This window comes from Aspergillus novofumigatus, assembly GCF_002847465.1.
Source record: "Aspergillus novofumigatus IBT 16806 chromosome Unknown P174scaffold_7, whole genome shotgun sequence".
Classification (NCBI taxonomy): domain Eukaryota; kingdom Fungi; phylum Ascomycota; class Eurotiomycetes; order Eurotiales; family Aspergillaceae; genus Aspergillus; species Aspergillus novofumigatus.
In genome coordinates, this window is record NW_020194280.1 from 731,015 (window position 1) to 747,189 (window position 16,175).

Consider the following 16,175-nt stretch of genomic DNA (forward strand, 5'->3'; position numbering starts at 1 on the left):
ACAGTTGCAGAGAAGTAGATGGGATTGAGGGAGCGTCCCTTTCACCCAAGGTAGAAATATCGCATAGTTGAAGTGAAGGAAACTACGCTCTCGAACAGATCTATATCAGCACGCGCTCTCTAATCTTATTACCAGAACCTTTCTATTCGGTCTGTAACTTTTATCTAGAATCCATGTCATATGCATACAAACCCACGCTTGCTGATGACGATGACAGTCAACAAAACACCTAACGCATCCATGCAAATGTGGCATATGGCCGGAGTAGCAGATAGCAATGCATCCAGCTTTAAAGCCAATCAATCAGTTAATAAGTGGATCAATCCGTCGAGACAACCGCTTCGGCAGACATCTCGACCGAATTCCTCGCATCAGTCATTTCGTTATTCTCCTCCAATTTGGGCTGTTCTTCCCCTTCCGACTGTTGCTCGCGTTCACGCTCACGCTCGCGCTCCTCCTCCTCCTGCTCCACCTTTTCCTCCTCTTCTTCCCAGTTATCCGCGACCTCAGTCGCGGGCGGAGTAGAGAGATTCTTCTTCGCGGCTCCTACGCCGGACCGAAGAACAAGCTTCTCCTTCTTAGGAAGACCCCAGCCCCGCTATCGCCGCCAGCAAGGGCCGCGAACTTCGAGCCGGACCATGGGCTAGGATTCGCAACGGGCGTTGTGCTTCTCGTCGAGCTTAGGCCGTTGCTGCGACGGGAGGCAGCGACCTGGGCCCAGCCGCCGTCGCTGGTTGTATCCGTGGACTGCTGCGCTTTGGCAGCTTCCTTGAGCGCCTTGGCTTCTGCTGCGGCGAGGCGTTGCGCTTCGCGCTCCTTAAGGCGTTGGCGTTCGCGGAGCTTAACGCATTCACCGACACTCTTGCCGCCGATGCCGATGGAGTTCTCGGGGCCGAACCCGAGGAGTGGTGGCGTCCACGTTGTGGGCTTCAGGACGAAGACGTGACGGTGGGGTTCTGGGTCGAAGCTCTCGCTGGCGAAGCCCCAGTCCGCGGCTAGGGAGTGGATGAATGCACGGAGTGGGGATTTGGCGGGCTGGAAGCGTACGGATCGCTGGGTGGTGCTGGTTGCTAAGGAATGGAGGGTTGATTCGTACGTCTGTAGAGTGGAGAGCGGAGAGGTGGAAGAAAGCTGGACATAAAAGTCCAGGGTTTCTGTTGAATAAGGAAGGGTGTTGGGAGTAATGTTCGATGCAACCGTGGTTGTCGGGTTGATCTCGACGCCAAGCGCGGATGCCAGGGCACGATTGCGCTCTAGACGCGCGCATTCGTCGTCGCATGTCAACGGAGTCAGGGAAGGTCCTCTTGTTGGCTGCGGCACCGGTCCCTTCGATGCCGCTGCTGCGTTGCAGCGCCGCGATTGACGAAGCCGTCCACAGCCACATGTTACTGTGACCATGGACGCGCAGGGCGTCTTCTCAGAACACTGATACGGGCATGACAGGGCTCGGTGCATGGGTGACCGCACAGGGGCTTGGTCTTTCCACATGGCTGTTGGCAAGGTCTGGAGGCATCCTCGCAGTCACCAGCCCGGTGGCAGGTCTTCTGGCAGGAATGAGAGCCACATTTAAGCGGTTCACCGCACACCTGCCCACAACGCGTCTCCGCCAGCCAGCAAGGCTGGTTCTTCAAGACACGTTTGCCACAAAGACAGGCCTTCTCCGTGAGGAAAGGGCACTTGGGACAGCTCTCTTCATCGGTATGACAATTATGAGGTGTCTGAGGATGGCCGCAGGGCTTAGGCCGTTCACAAGGAAACGAGCAAGCAGGAGGTTTAGTCCCACAAGGTAATGGAGGAGACAGAACAGTTCTACCACAATTACACGGGATGTCCTCGAAAATTGCCTCTCGGCAAGTGTTGCAAGGGCCCTTGTGGCAGATTTCCGGGCATGTGTGTCTTCCGCATTTCAGCGGACGACCACAAACTCGGGTGCAAATATGTTCGGCTTCAACATCCTCGTCGCTAGGTCGGAGGTGGGACTTGAGCTTCCGCCGCATGGCCTGACGTTCGATGGCTTTTTGCTCCCCAGGGCAGCACCTTTCAGCGCAAGCGTGTCGGCCACAGTGCAAGCCTGCTTTGCAAACACGGAAACACCAAGGAGGTTCAATCGTGCCTTGATGGCACACAGTTACAACCGTGGTGCGACCGCAGCGGCAATTAACTGGCACCTTGCGTCGACACGAGCCACACGGGCCGGTGTGGCAGATCTGGTCGCATGAGTGTCCACAATCCAGCATCTTGCCACAGGGCTTCGAGCAGTTCGGTATAGGATCATCACACGATGTACGGGGGAGAAGTCGGGCATCTCTGTCAACGACGTCTTCCCGCAAGGACAGTGAGAAACGACATCCGGCGACCGTGGGCAATGAGCGGGATGTGCATCCTGAGGATGGCAACCTTTTTCACAGAAGTGCACTCCGCAATCGAACGGACGACTGCACTGATCTCTGCAGCTGAAACAACCAATCCACTCAACGATCGTGCCATCGTCCCCTCGCGCCAGTTGGCTTTCAAACTCCTCATCCTTGGAGCTGCAAAGCATCTCGGTTTGCACCTTTCCACAATAGCAACGACCTTCTATTTTGACTTCACATGCCCCACAGAGGCCCTCATGGCACGGTCGAGTACAAGTGTGTTCGCCGCAGGGCAGCAAATCGCCACATATTTCACCACAGCTCCAACCATTCTCGTAATCTGTATCCTGGCAGCGCTTAGTCGACGAATTCCTCCCACAGAAACAATCCTGAGTCGGGCCCATCGCGGTACAAGGTGAGCAAGGACCGGCATGGCAAGTCGCATCGCACGGATGCGGACAGCCTTTGCGTGGCCGTGAGCAGGTTTGACCGCACGAGTGTGGGGGCAGGCCAGGTAGCGGACGGGGATCGACTTCCTTCTCACACCAACAGGAATAGGTAGACGGGAAGATCTCGTGTGGGAGATTACAGCCAGGGCAACGCCAGGCACGCGGTGCACTGGGCTCTCCCTCTGCCTGCCGACGCGCAGCATCCTGGGCGGCCGATCCTTCATTCTTTGACCATTTCTTGACGCAACTCAGATGGAAAACAGTCCAACACAACCCGCACGACCAGACCCGCGACCTCCGGCCCAGCTCGCTTGTACAAATCGGACATTCATAGAGATTGTGCGCGATGTCTTCGTGTATCCGGGTGGCGATATCAGGTGCTGTAGATTTCGTCGTTATTTTCGGCGGCCGAGGCTGAACGTTCTTCGACTTGCCCTTTCTGGTCGTAGAATCTGCTGAGGACGTAAGTCCGTTAGGTACGACTCCACCCGTAGGCGCTCCGGGGACGAATTCGGGCGCATCAGCTTTCAAGCTCAAGTCCCCCGTATCATCGGGCTGATCCTCGTCAGACGCCCGCTCGGGTTTCGACAATCGTCCCTCAAATGACCGTCCTCCCAGCCCACCGCTCACAGTCTTTGATTCTTCACCTCGTCCTCGTCCACGTCGTCGACTGCTGTCCTGAGATGCGCCTCCCCCTCGTCCACCCCGTTTGCCTCCTCTCGATCCTCTCGCGGCCCGTGACGATTCGTTCGGCTGTATACTCAACGACGAAGCTTCGCTTGCTGGTGCTTGAGACGGCTCCTGAGCTTCAGGTTGTGTGTGGGGCTCTGTCGGGATAGATCGAACAGAGCCACGACCGCCACGGCCGCCTCTGCCTCGTCGTCTGGCAGTCTTCGGACGCGGGGTGCTATTGTCAGCGGGGGCCACAGGCGAACCCGACATGTTGTCGACGGCCCTGGAGGGTACAGACGAAGCTGCTTGAGGTATTCCCATGCACTAGTCGTGTATAAGGCGATTGGAAAAATGGAAAAAGAGCAAGATCACTTCGCTCAAAGATCCGTCGCGAAGCTTAAACGCCACCTGATAAGGTGCAGTGCACAGAAAAGAAACGCGGAGGCAACAGTGCACGCCGCGCTGAAAGTAATACGACGGCGTTGAAAGGTAAATAAGAATCCTGTCAGCCCGGAGGCAAAGAAAGTAATGATGGATTTTTAAAGCACAACGAGAGAAAGGAAGGGGGATGGAATTTAGAAGTGTTGCCGAACAATCGCCGGAATCTTTTTTTGCTTATACGGATACTGCTGGGTGGCGGCAAAGCTGCTGCTGCTTTGGTTCCACCGCGGATTACTCCCAACTGTTTCCAACAACCGAAGTGGAAGAATTCGTATCAAACAGGGATCTGATTTGATGGAATAAATGAGTCAGCCAGTCCTAAGCTCCAATTAAAGACCCAGTCTAGTTTCATGAACTATCAGGCCGTTCATCAATTGTCATTGGAGAATTTATTATTACAGGTGAATGCAGCATACTTCCGAGTCATGGCCATCACGAAATGAGTCATAAAAGAGTCATCAACCCCTTCACAAGATGCATTACATACAGAGTCCGGCATGAAATCTGAATGCATGAAGTAGATTGAATTAGCCCTAACAACATAAGCCAAGCGCTATGCATAATAGTTCACGTGAAAAATCGACGGAAAGTCGAAGAAGGCCCACACCATGCGAAGCAGCAACATGTAATCCTTAGGAAGCAAACCAACAATCAATTCTCAGAAGAAGAGAACCACCTCTCCTCGCTCGTTCTGCTTCACCCTCAATGTGCGCCACAAGTCCTTCTCATCCTCAATTCTCCGCTCGCGATCTGCACGGCTCCGCCCTTGACCGCGGCCACGATCGTCATCAAATTCATCGGTAATCTCGCGATGAAACCGCTTCAATACCTTATTTACGGAGAAGCCTCGTGAGCTCTCTGGCCCCTTCGTCACTAGGGAAAGGAAATGGGCAGCCATTTGTCGTTGTAACTCGTTGGGAATATTCTCCTGCCGATAAACAACCACCTCGCGGCCGTCGTCGCCTTGTTGGGAACCGTTATGTTCGATCTGCTTTAGCCGCTGGGAGGGCCGGTCCCCTCCTGCCTGAGCGCTGACCTTTCGTTTTGTCTTCCGGGAATCAGATGGCATCTGATCTTGGGATGGACTGGCCATGCGGTGAGATTTTTTCGACCGGCGAGCCTCCGGCTCTTGGCTGTTGTTGCTGCTTCCCGACACAGCAGAGCCTCCAAACATGGATGAGACAAGACGTCCTGCCTTTTGTTTCATAGAAATACCCAGACCCGAATCGTTGTCACCATCCCTATGATCGCGGCGGGTCCGCTTGATTGGCGAGGAGGGGTCCTGATACCGTCGTCGGGAGTCTTCCTTGGACTCATTCCCATCTTCTGTGGATGGAGACCGCATCATACGATTCAAGCCACCAGTGAGGCCTGAGTGTTTCAGCATCGGCGTACCCGGGTTGTTCACAACACTCGATGGGGCCTCGGCCATCGGAGAGTCAATTTCCATGTCATGATCATCGGTACGGCGCTTGCGTTTCTTGTCGCTGGTCGTAGCACTGGCTTTGTCGTTCTCTCCACGCGCACGATCCTTCTTCTTTTTCGGCGCCGGGTCATGAACTCCATGGAAACGTTGGGAGCTTTGCCTGGGTACACCGATGGCTCAATCGGACCAGCCCCATATGAGAAACCATTCTCCTCATATGCCACATCGTAGTCCTTCTTTTCGTCATCGTTGTCCGCCTCGACGTGGGCTGATGCCTTGCCCGGCTCAAAGACAGACGGAGCATGGTCAACCATTTTCATTTGCTCCTTGGGCCCGCCAAGCGAGACTTTGGATGCATTGGGGGTATCTGCCGTCACGAGATAGTCGAAAACATTAACCGACTTCGAGTCTTGAGCGGTAGTGGCAGAGGGCTTCTCAGTGCTCGTAGGTGGTGGACTAGGAGCAGGCGGGGGCGCGTTGCCTTTTGAATTATCGCTATCGGGACCATCTTCGACGTAGGGAGCACGATGTTTACCATTGACGTTGTTTTTCTGGTTCTGGTCCTGGTTTTGATATTGATTTTGATTTCTCCGTTGGTTTTTCGTCGGCTTCTCCTTGTACAATGCGCCCTGGTACTTTTGGGCCTCGGACATGCATGACTAGATAAAGCAGACAGTCAGCTGGAGCTATAAAGCGACAGCGAGGGTTGTCAAGAATTTCTCCCAGCGACCGCTGCCCATTTGCTATTAAAACAACGCGACAATGCAGGAACGAGTCCGCACAAGAGATATGCGCTGGCGAAATCTAGAGCCGACAGCCAAAAAAGCGATAGACATACCGTATGCGATCTGTAGCTAGTTCCCTGGAAGTGTACCATACAATCGATGCAAGTGAAGGATGCGCCTCGGCATTGGTTGCGATGAGGGTCAAGCTTTTTCTTGGTGAGGACATCACCACAAGCCTAGGAGAAAATAAGGGTTAGATCCAATTGCTTCTTGATTCGGCGATATCTCTCGTCTACCAAGAATGAGCGCAGCGACGGATAAGACTCACCTCACAGGAAAAGGAAACCATTTTGACCCCGCTATCACCCGCTCAGCAAGTGTCTGCGCGAACTATTGGATCCGAACGGAGAGACAACAAAGTGACTAGCTTTTAGGTTGCAAAGAGAACTATCAGATACAGTCTCAAATGCGCAATCTTATCTGTTTCTTTGCACTAGAGACGAGCAGAAATTATGGAGTAAGCGATGAGCCCCTTCGGCGGAGGTAATGTCAACAAAGAGCGTTGATGGAGAAACGAGAGCAGGTAGGAGAATAGAATGAGTTTCGCGCCGGTTCACAGAGATACGGCACACTAAAGATCTTCTTCCCACTATAAGCGCTGCTTCCTGCGACCGCTCGTAAGTGTTTGAGAGATTCCTGAAACTCCGTCTTCTGCTGAGCGCGTCTTTTGCGAAAGAAATGGACAGGGAAAAAAAGAAAAAAGAAGCTCATCAATAATTCCTTTTGGCGCTATTCCCTTCTGGTACTAGGAGAAATGTCTGGATCCTGCCTTACGAACCAGGTATCCACTATCCATGCAACAGACTCGATCATAAAGATAGAATACTTCCGAGTCCAGCAGCTTCCACATCAACCTATTTCTATCAGAAGTTGGCACGCCAGTCTTAAGTATAATCTTTGTGGCAGTGAAACATCGTATTCTTTGGGGCTGTTTCACATTCGTAGTACGCGTGTGTATCAACTTTGCCGCTCAATCTACATCCGCTTATGGGCGAACCCTGAGACGCGTTACAGCCAGCCAAGGAACATCGGAGTCCATGATCGTAATGACAGAGATATGGGATCAACTGTATCAACGATGAGGGCGGCATCCACATCCCTACAATGATCGACCCAGGTTGTCAGAAGACTCGCTGCGGCATGGCCAAGGAGGGGGACTGTCCCTCAGCTGATTGGAGGCGGGGCCGTGAGTGCACAAACCACTGGAAAAGTTCATATGAACATTCAGAATCATAGGGGAGAATGAAACGTAGCAGAAGGTAGAAACTAAATTTATCACAATGTTGGGTTCCTTTTGTCGATATCTTGGGCGCGGACTATCGGAAGGTCTATATACTTAGGAATCGAGAAGGCATCATAGGTGATCTGTCCGATTCATCCACACTGATTGCTTGGGTAAGCGAGAATAATCTCAGATTTGCTTGTTCCTCAGGTTCGAGCGACATATCTCGCACTTCCATTCTGCAGGAAGTACTGATGGCAATATGAAGAAACTGCCTCTGGTGGCCGCCACGGTCACTTGTGTGAGTCACGGATGCTTTCAGGTTGCCAATAAAAGTCAGGCGTCCAGAGAGGAATTCCTGTGTACCCATGTGCAGACTGTCATATGCCCCTCCATGGGATATGAACATGCTGAAGCTTGTGTTTGCATCCAGTGCCTTGCAGTATCGGAGTACCAAGAGATAGCGAACAATCCTTTTCATGCAAGGGTATATTCTGAGCTCAATTTTACAAAGAAATTCCGACAATCGCAGACTCTATTACTGTACAAAGAGGCCAGCTCCAGCAAAAAGGTAAATGTGGGACGACCTGCGTGATAAATGTTCTAATAAAGGAAATTGTATGGCTTGCCGGGCATTTGTAGGAGACAATGGCAATCAGCCCCGAGTAGTTCTGTGATGGTCTGTCAGCAGCTGATGTGTGAAATAATGAGGGACTACTGACGGCTCCCTGTGTATCTCGACAGGCGTAGTAGTGTCGCCTTCGTGGTCCTCTTTCTGAGGCAGACCCTGACTCTCAGCCTGAGGCTTGTCTTTATGCCCTGCTGCCTTCTCGTCCTCTGCGCAACCGCAATCGTAAAAATCGCCGATGTTGTTGCAATCAAATTCGGGTTTCCCTAGCATCGCATTGACCTCGTTATGAATAAAGCAGCCCCAGCCCGCAGCCGCGTTCCTTGAAGACACTTGTGGCGGGTATTTCTTCAGGTGACCTTGAAAGTGAGAGGCGCATTCACCGCTAGTCCACGAGTCAGCTTCTGAAAGGTGTTTCATTAGGTCCACAACGATAAACACACCAAGGATAAAGTCGCGCAAAGAGGAGGATAAATGAGCGTAATGTTTCCTGTTGCTCTTCCGTCGGTTCCTCTGGATACCGAGCCAGCATGGTATGGAAATATTTCCAGGTCGCACGACCCAGCTCCGCTCTGATGTTCCCCAGTCTGATTCAGTACGTGTTCTAGTCCCAAAATAAGAGGTCCACGTACTTTGCAGTCTCATTCCCCAGCCGGGGCATGATCACCTCCCCCTTCAGCAGATCATCTTTGACTGTCACGGCCGGTGGAGATTTATCGATGTGACCGGGAGCGCGGAGGGCGGGACTCGGCGGCCCTTGGGGTCGAATGAAGAGGACGAATAAAACAAACACTGCTATTGCTGAGGTGATCAGAATGCGTCTGGTGATCTGGCGGTTGGCCATGGTCGATTCAAAGAGCTGTCTAGATAAGCAGAGGTTCGAATATGAGATAACAATGATCGGCGATTGAAAGAGAGCTTAGTCGCCCAGCGACCTATCCAGTGTACGCGAATGTCAAATTAGCTCGAAGGAGTGGATCGAAGAGTTATACTCTAGAAAGACGTAAATTGAATCGAGGAATGAAGACGGAGAAGTCGAAGTGGTCGGGAGCATCATTCGACAATTATCGCCTTCATGATTCCTTTGATCCACGTGGAATGCATAATAATGATAGATAAACCGTTGATAAGCTTAGTAATTATGTAATTTTATGCATTGCCTCGGGCCTTATCCGCATCAAAAAAGTCACGTGACCTAGCTGCCTGAGCTATCAGTCCGATAGTGTTCGATAAGGATAATGATGTCGTGTGCGGAGAAATCTCGTCCAGCAGTCGGAAGAATGTATTATGTTCGTGGTCTGTTTCCGTCGCCTGTACCTTTTTGCATGCTTATTCACCCCTGGTCTGGATGATGGTCGACCTCTGAGCTTTCCATGACTCTCTCATAAGTATCTATTCACCCATCACCATACTCCATGCCCGTCTCCGCGTGTGCAGAATGGCTGATTGTGGGGTTCCTTTAGCGGCGTCGACCTCCTTTGATGGAATCTGACGTCTGCTCAATTTGGGTAATTTCAAAAGACATTTACACTTCGAACCTCGAGTTTAGGCTTGTTGAAATCTGGGCGGAATAATTTTACCCCCGGCTTTAATGGTCACCATTGTGACATTGTCTAACATAGTCCTTTCCTGAACCGGTCCCTCGTGTTTTTATCCTTGTCCTTGATCCGCCGGATTGTGCTATACTTGCCTATTTAGCCTAATAATATCTTCCCCAGGGTTATGTGGAGTGTGACACCAGGACGTGGAGCATGCCTGCAGAGGGGAATATCTCCGCATCTGCAATGGCTCCAGCTTGGCAGCTTGCCTAATAGGCAGTTGACAATATGAAATGTTCTTCCTGCCGACTTCCCTGGTTAATATCCTGGCATCCGCGCCGGGCCCAATCCCGCTGAACGCTCGGATGGTGGGTATTTAACCCTCGAGATGCCAGCTCAGGATTGTCTCGTAATAGGAATACCTGAACCACTGTAACCGGACCTCTCACTCTTGCATAGCAATGCTGCTGTCAGTACTTCTGACTGTCAGCTGCGTGGTGGGAGCTGCACACGCTCTTGGACAGGAGCCCATCGTTGCTTTTGACAAAACCAAGGGAGCCTACAAGTTAGCGGGGAAGAATACTGCTCCGGGTGTGATTCTGCTTGACGGCGACGACTGGGCTGGTGTCATCCGTGCGGCTGGTGACCTCGCTGTCGACTTCGGACGAGTGACCGGTACAAATTTCACGACAGGCCTAATCAATGGCACAACCCTTCATGATCAATCTTCCGTTCGCGGTAAGAGAGCAGTGATCATTGCTGGAACAATTGGCAAGTCCCGACTCATCGATTCTCTTGCCAAACGGGGCAAGATTGATGTTGATCAGACAAAGGGAAAATGGGAGGCATTTCAAACCGAGGTTGTTAGCAATCCTCTTGAGGGTATCTCGGACGCGCTGGTCATCTCTGGCAGTGACAAACGAGGAGTCATCTACGGCCTTTACGATATTTCCGAGCAGATCGGAGTTTCTCCCTGGTATTGGTTCGCCGACGTCGCTCCTGTCCAACACGAAGAGGTATATGCGTTGAAAAAGAAGAAGATCCAGGGACCTCCGTCTGTCAAATATCGAGGCATCTTTATCAATGATGAACAACCGGCTCTGACGAACTGGGTCAATGAAAACTACCCTCCTGCCAAATACGGCCCCGGTTTCAATGCCGACTTCTACTCCCGTGTGTTTGAGCTTCTTCTCAGACTGCGGGCGAACTATATGTGGCCGGCAATGTGGGACAATGCATTCTATCCCGACGACCCACGCAATGGTCCCACAGCAGATGAGTATGGTATCGTCATGGGCACGAGCCACACAGAACCCATGATGCGAGCGACAAAGGAACAGTCGCTGTTTCTGGAGGGAGAGTGGGATTGGACCTCAAACAAAAAGAACATCACTGAATTCTTCAAGGAGGGAGTCATCAGAAGCAAGGACTGGGAAGTGCTCTGGACCCTTGGAATGAGAGGAAAACACGATACTGCCAATCCAACCAATACGAAGCAATCGCTGGGGGATATCGTGAATACGCAGCAGCAGATTCTGTCAGACGTCCTCAACATGACAAACATCTCGTCCGTCCCGCAGATGTGGTGTTTGTACAAGGAGGTTGGCCAGTTCTATGAGGAAGGACTGCGTGCTCCGGATGACGTTACTCTACTCTGGGCGGATGACAACTGGGGCAATATCCAGCGGCTGCCGGTTGGCAATGAGACGGCTAGGTCTGGTGGTGCAGGAGTGTACTACCATTTTGACTACGTCGGCGATCCCCGTGACTACAAGTGGATCAATACGATTTCCCTCCAGAAAACCTGGGAACAGATGCATCTTGCATATGAGCGCCAGGCAAGGCAGATCTGGATTGTGAATATTGGAGACCTTAAGGGAGTGGTAAGTACTGTGCCGGCCACCGAAGTTGATCGTTTGAAACCTAACATGGAGTCAGGAACTTCCCCTAAACCATTTCCTTGACCTTGCGTACAATACACCATTGTGGTCCTCGCCTGATAGCACTCTTACGTGGCTCAATCACTGGGCTACCCGAGAATTTGGAGAACAAGTGTCCAGCAAAGTTGCTGATATAATGGATCGCTACGGAATGTATGCTGCGCGGAGAAAGTATGAGCTCATTGACAGCTCGACGTTTAGCGTGATCAACTATAACGAAGCGGACCGGGTTCAAGAGGAGTGGCGGACACTCGTAAACGATGCTCAGAGCGTATACCAGAAGTTGAAAGATTCAGCCCGTCCTGCATTCTTCGAGCTCGTTTTGCAGCCTTGCATGGCTGGCCAAATTGTCACCAATATCCATATCACAGCGGCAAGAAACAATCTGTACGCAGGCCAGCGCCGTACGAGCGCCAACAGTTTGGTGGATCAAGCCCTGAAGCTGTTCAATGATGACCACGCTTTGACGCAGAGATACCACAAACTTCTTGATGGCAAGTGGAATCATATAATGGAGCAGACACATCTCGGTTATGATTACTGGTATGTCTAATTCGTCTCTGTACATCTTTGATTTGGTACTCATCAGGGGCCAACAGGCAGCAGCCGATGAGGAACACATTACCCCCTCTGGCTTATACCCAAGTGCTCGAGGAAAGTCTAGCAGGAAGCATGGGTGTGTCTGTCGAAGCAAGCAATGCATCGGTACCGGGTGACGATGTCTGGCATTCGTTATCGTCTAATTCTCTGTCCCTGCCACCGATGGATCCTTACGGACCAAGCACTCGCTGGATTGACGTTTACTCACGCGGAACGCACGATTTCACCTTTACAGTATCGCCGTATGATTCCTGGGTCAAGGCGTCCCCCTCGTCCGGCAAAATCTCAGCCTCTGGAAATAACACAGATGCCAGGGTTCAGCTCTCCATCGACTGGGAGAAGGTGCCCGCCGGGTCTCACATAGCCTTAATCAATGTCACCATCTCATCGGATGACTACGGCAACTTTGGAATGCCCACAGTCCAACTTCCTGTCAACAAGACGTCAGTTCCAGCTGATTTCCATGGCTTTGTGGAATCGGATGGCACAGTCAGCATGGAAGCTGAACATGCCACCCGTAACACATCGTCAGCTGATGTCTCGTACGCCGTCATTCCAAGATATGGCCATACGCTGTCGGGGGTAACGTTGCTCCCTGTCACGGTTGAAACACAACAGCCTCCATCCTCTCCTCGACTCGAGTATGATATGTACTTGTTTTCCAACGTGTCCACTGTCAAAGCTACGGTCTACCTGGGACCATCGCTCAATACCGATCATTCCCGTCCTCTCAAATACGCCATTTCCATCAATGACGCTGACCCTCAAGTGGTGCAGTTTGTTCCCTCAACTCCCTTGGGATCCTTGCCATCGAATTGGGGCACTACGGTCCGTAACGCCGTGTGGACCAATACTACCAGTCATGCAATTCAAGGCGGCGGTAAAAAGAACACACTGAAGCTTTGGGCCGTAGAACCCGGAGTCGTGTTTCAAAAGATCGTTGTCAACCTTGGAGGAGTCAGGCCAAGCTACTTGGGACCTCCGGAGAGCATGATTGTCTAGTTGCTTGTATATAACACATATAACTCTGATCAGGTAGTTGTACATGCAATAGAATCTGAACCTAGATAGAGTTGCATACAAATTACGAAGAGACCTTGATACGTTGTGTTAGGGCTCAGCAACTGCTCGGCGACCTCGCTCGGTGACCGATGGTTGCGATGATTATATAATCATTTTTTATCTCTATACTTCGACCTTCCGAAGTCTCTCGCTTTCCTCCGCACCGCATCGACCATATTGCAAAGGATGGCGTCGTCAATTAGACCTTCTGCATTTCAGTCGCTACTCCGGGGTAGATCGTCCCTGGCACGCACGCCTCAACGACGATGGGCCCGGGCGCATGATGTGCGCTTCCTTGCCACGCATCACGATCCGAATCACGTCCTGGACAGATACAAGTCGAAGCTGGACAGGAAGGCCAAAGAGTAGGTTATATTTTAATGCTTTAGTGACTCTCAGACGTTAGTGAATGTACGCTGACAATGCGTCTATAGAGAAGGTCTTGGCTCAGTAGAGTCACTCAAGGAAGCCTACAAGGAAAAGATCCAAGGCCTCCGCCGCAACGCAGCCACGCCTCTCACCCCAGAGCCAACTACACCTCCCTCTTCCCCGAAGTCTTTCACACCCGCCCATCCACCACCCCTCCTACTCCACCGCCGTCTCCTAAGGCCGCCGCCGCCGCAGCGTCCGTCTCAGGCTCTTCCACAGGCATCAAGCCGCTCAGCTCCTACCTCGACGTCGAGAAAGTCCTCGCCCTCCCCCAGAAGGAGATAGAAGCCCTCTGGCGCCTCCGCCACGCCAACAACCCCAACTCCATCTGCGCCTGCATCCCACTAGAAACATACCAGCGCATCGCCGCCGCCGCCCGCCATAACCCACAATTCATCCTCCCCCTCCCCCGCTCTGCAACCGAGCAAGCACCCGCCGAAGACGGCTCCACCGTGGACCCCAACGCCGTCGGCGCAGACATCCACTTCCTGCAGTGGGCGTTCCACCCGCCTGCCTCCCCCGCGCCCTCGGGCTCCTCAGCGAACAACCACACCTCCACGGTGATCTTCACCCAGCTGGCCGCGTACAAGCTGCACGGGGCGTTTGCGCAGCCGCATACGACGATCACGCACCACCTGGATCTGGCGGATGAGAAGGGGTTGGTGCTGATGCATGGGCAGGTCATGCCGGATTCGGGGATCTCGACGACCGAGGCGAGTTGGTTGGTGAGCTGTTTGCAGAGGTTTTATGATTTCGAGGGCCAGGCCAGTGGGCGCAAGGGGGAGCTGGTGCGCATGTTTACTCGTGGTGATGTGGAGGGGTTCAAGATGGAGGAGTTGATGGAGGAGGCCGAGAGGCTGTAGAGACTTCGTTTGAGGTTGTATTTATATACTTGTTGTACATTCATAGATTAGAATATGTCTCGCAATACCGACTTGCTTTGGTCAAATGATACTGAATAGCGACTGGTTACAGAATCTAGCGATCCCCATATGCTAATCATAAATCGAATCTAATACATATAGCCATCCAAACATTCAGCTCATACACCTTGACAAACAGGAGGAAGAAGAAAAAGGGAAGCGACCAAGCTAAGAGGACAACGCCGTGAGTAAAACACATTAAAATAGTCTGATATCGTCGGAACAAAGCGAGACAAGCCGCCAGGTAATACGTAGTATGCGCACGAAGTATCGTCCACTCCAGTCACAGAGTATAAATCGAGTAAGGGGAGGTGAACCCTCGGATAGAAGAGGATGCTGGTGAAGAGAAGGCGTGCGTCAATATGGCGCACCGTTCAAACAGTAGAGGATACATTGAATCCTCGTGGTGTGTCGTAGTGTCAAACAGCTAGCCAAACTCATGGAGTTCATGCAAGTCAATGTCGAAGAGGGGTATCGATAATGCACACAACAGTGCGTCTTATATGCAGCGGATTTGGATCGATTAGACCAGTCAGCGATGAGCCTGTTCTATTGTTTTCGTATCACTTCCTCCATGACAAAGTCGTGAATATGCTCAAAGTAGCCTGATTCGGCGACAGTATCATTGTGCCCGCCGTTTGGAAGGGTGCGCCAGACCTTGCGGCTCGATTTGCAAACTGCGAAGAGCTGTGTCATGTTTGAGGGGCTGAACCGCATCAACGATTAGTGTCCTATTCAACAGGAAGACAGACAATAAGCTTACGGAACCAACTCATCCTTCAACCCGCTCAGGAAAAGAATCGGCACATCTTTAATCTTCGGCATAACCTCCTCGCTCGCCCAATGCTGGTGACACAGTCGAGCGAGATACCGGGCGGGAGGAAAAACGCTGTTCATGTGAGTATGATCACTCGAATATCAAGCCAAGACAGTGGAGTACTTACTTCGGGATTAACTTGCGGATACTTAAGAATGTATTCTCCAGTATTAGCCCGTCAATATCACCACTATCTTGGTTCTCAGCAACCAAATTAGTGGCTACTGCACCACCCAGGCTTTGGCCGTACACGATAATCTTCGTGTTCCTCGTCTCTGCCCGTTCCCGCAAGTAGTCGAAGCCTGTTTGCGCATCGATCTTGAGCCCTGCCTCATCTGGAACCCCCGTCGAGAGACCATAGCCGCGGTACTCCAACATCAACACGTTGCAGCCGAGAATTTCTTGAAGCACCTTGGCGATAGGGACACGGTGGCCAATATTGCCCGCATTCCCGTGAAACATCAACACAGTTATGTTCCGAGCATGTTGCTTGTTTGCGGGACGGATGAAGAAGGCATGTAACGACTCTCCGTCCGGTGTGGGAATTTGGAGATCCTCATAGTCGCTGATGCCGAATTGTCGGGGACTGGGGATATTGGTGCGGGCGTCGGTGGGGACATTGCGAGGATAGATCAGCTCACTGGACACGCGATCAGTTTCCGGCCATACAAGAGACAGAACATTGTCTATCTAGTAGTCAGGGTCGCACTTTTGCTTAAAGTATAAGAGACCACTGGCAACAACAGCGAGACCAGAAGATGCCAAAACTGGTAATCGAAGAAAATGAACGGCATTGTTAGCCATGGCAGCGATGCTCCATGACGGCGGGGGCGGAGGAGACTCGGACATTGCGGCGGATGTAAGACTAGATAAGCAGACTGAATGAGAG

General features: G+C 51.9%; 7 protein-coding genes across 7 annotated transcripts; 2 read left to right on the forward strand and 5 right to left on the reverse strand.

Annotated features, from left to right (window-relative positions):
* Positions 1-106: 106 nt before the first annotated feature.
* P174DRAFT_444518 (putative NF-X1 finger transcription factor) lies at positions 107-4,053 on the reverse strand. The gene is made up of 13 exons (XM_024828106.1): positions 3,292-4,053; positions 3,084-3,255; positions 2,944-3,050; positions 2,845-2,886; positions 2,671-2,817; positions 2,434-2,586; positions 2,288-2,397; positions 2,095-2,249; positions 1,814-2,037; positions 1,635-1,690; positions 1,487-1,586; positions 658-1,445; positions 107-598 (listed from the first exon to the last, which is right to left on the reverse strand). The coding sequence occupies exons 1-13, from the start codon at positions 3,743-3,745 to the stop codon at positions 320-322; spliced, it is 2,787 nt and encodes a 928-aa protein (XP_024679371.1). The 5' UTR covers positions 3,746-4,053; the 3' UTR covers positions 107-319.
* Positions 4,054-4,456: 403 nt separating this feature from the next.
* On the reverse strand, positions 4,457-5,995 carry P174DRAFT_444520 (uncharacterized protein; the record flags this gene model as incomplete). The annotated part of the gene is made up of 2 exons (XM_024828107.1): positions 4,457-5,453; positions 5,489-5,995. The coding sequence occupies 2 exons, from the start codon at positions 5,993-5,995 to the stop codon at positions 4,575-4,577; spliced, it is 1,386 nt and encodes a 461-aa protein (XP_024679372.1). The 3' UTR covers positions 4,457-4,574.
* P174DRAFT_272758 (LYAR-type C2HC zinc finger protein) lies at positions 5,941-6,516 on the reverse strand. The gene is made up of 2 exons (XM_024821524.1): positions 6,396-6,516; positions 5,941-6,303 (listed from the first exon to the last, which is right to left on the reverse strand). The coding sequence occupies exons 1-2, from the start codon at positions 6,414-6,416 to the stop codon at positions 6,052-6,054; spliced, it is 273 nt and encodes a 90-aa protein (XP_024679373.1). The 5' UTR covers positions 6,417-6,516; the 3' UTR covers positions 5,941-6,051.
* Positions 6,517-8,004: 1,488 nt separating this feature from the next.
* P174DRAFT_462944 (flavin-linked sulfhydryl oxidase ERV2) lies at positions 8,005-8,821 on the reverse strand (the record flags this gene model as incomplete). The annotated part of the gene is made up of 3 exons (XM_024830200.1): positions 8,005-8,362; positions 8,421-8,549; positions 8,610-8,821. The coding sequence occupies 3 exons, from the start codon at positions 8,819-8,821 to the stop codon at positions 8,005-8,007; spliced, it is 699 nt and encodes a 232-aa protein (XP_024679374.1).
* Positions 8,822-9,976: 1,155 nt separating this feature from the next.
* P174DRAFT_506393 (glycoside hydrolase family 115 protein) lies at positions 9,977-13,069 on the forward strand (the record flags this gene model as incomplete). Its single annotated transcript, XM_024831310.1, has 3 exons — positions 9,977-11,398; positions 11,454-11,998; positions 12,055-13,069. The coding sequence occupies 3 exons, from the start codon at positions 9,977-9,979 to the stop codon at positions 13,055-13,057; spliced, it is 2,970 nt and encodes a 989-aa protein (XP_024679375.1). The 3' UTR covers positions 13,058-13,069.
* Positions 13,070-13,286: 217 nt separating this feature from the next.
* Positions 13,287-14,507, forward strand: P174DRAFT_444525 (ATP11 family protein). Its single transcript, XM_024828108.1, has 3 exons — positions 13,287-13,482; positions 13,552-13,715; positions 13,742-14,507. The coding sequence occupies exons 1-3, from the start codon at positions 13,304-13,306 to the stop codon at positions 14,407-14,409; spliced, it is 1,011 nt and encodes a 336-aa protein (XP_024679376.1). The 5' UTR covers positions 13,287-13,303; the 3' UTR covers positions 14,410-14,507.
* A 511-nt stretch (positions 14,508-15,018) lies between these two features.
* On the reverse strand, positions 15,019-16,090 carry P174DRAFT_423645 (alpha/beta hydrolase; the record flags this gene model as incomplete). Its single annotated transcript, XM_024825136.1, has 4 exons — positions 15,019-15,175; positions 15,233-15,358; positions 15,414-15,926; positions 15,996-16,090. 4 exons carry the CDS (start codon positions 16,088-16,090, stop codon positions 15,019-15,021), a joined length of 891 nt encoding a protein of 296 aa, XP_024679377.1.
* Between the last annotated feature and the right edge of the window lie 85 nt (positions 16,091-16,175).

What these genes read in the sequence shown, in the direction of transcription:
- P174DRAFT_444518 (XM_024828106.1), bottom strand. Translation starts at nt 3,745, where the DNA reads ATGTCGGGTTCGCCTGTGGCCCCCGCTGACAATAGCACCCCGCGTCCG. An exon ending in CGTCCCCGGAGCGCCTACGG is followed by an intron (nt 3,256 to 3,291) that starts GTGGAGTCGTAC and finishes CGTCCTCAGCAG; the next exon opens with ATTCTACGACCAGAAAGGGC. An exon ending in CGAGAATGGTTGGAGCTGTG is followed by an intron (nt 2,587 to 2,670) that starts GTGAAATATGTG and finishes GGGCATGTGAAG; the next exon opens with TCAAAATAGAAGGTCGTTGC.
- P174DRAFT_272758 (XM_024821524.1), bottom strand. Translation starts at nt 6,416, where the DNA reads ATGGTTTCCTTTTCCTGTGAG. An exon ending in TGGTTTCCTTTTCCTGTGAG is followed by an intron (nt 6,304 to 6,395) that starts GTGAGTCTTATC and finishes ATTTTCTCCTAG; the next exon opens with GCTTGTGGTGATGTCCTCAC.
- P174DRAFT_444525 (XM_024828108.1), top strand. Translation starts at nt 13,304, where the DNA reads ATGGCGTCGTCAATTAGACCTTCTGCATTTCAGTCGCTACTCCGGGGT. An exon ending in CTGGACAGGAAGGCCAAAGA is followed by an intron (nt 13,483 to 13,551) that starts GTAGGTTATATT and finishes ATGCGTCTATAG; the next exon opens with AGAAGGTCTTGGCTCAGTAG. An exon ending in ACCCCTCCTACTCCACCGCC is followed by an intron (nt 13,716 to 13,741) that starts GTCTCCTAAGGC and finishes CCGCCGCCGCAG; the next exon opens with CGTCCGTCTCAGGCTCTTCC.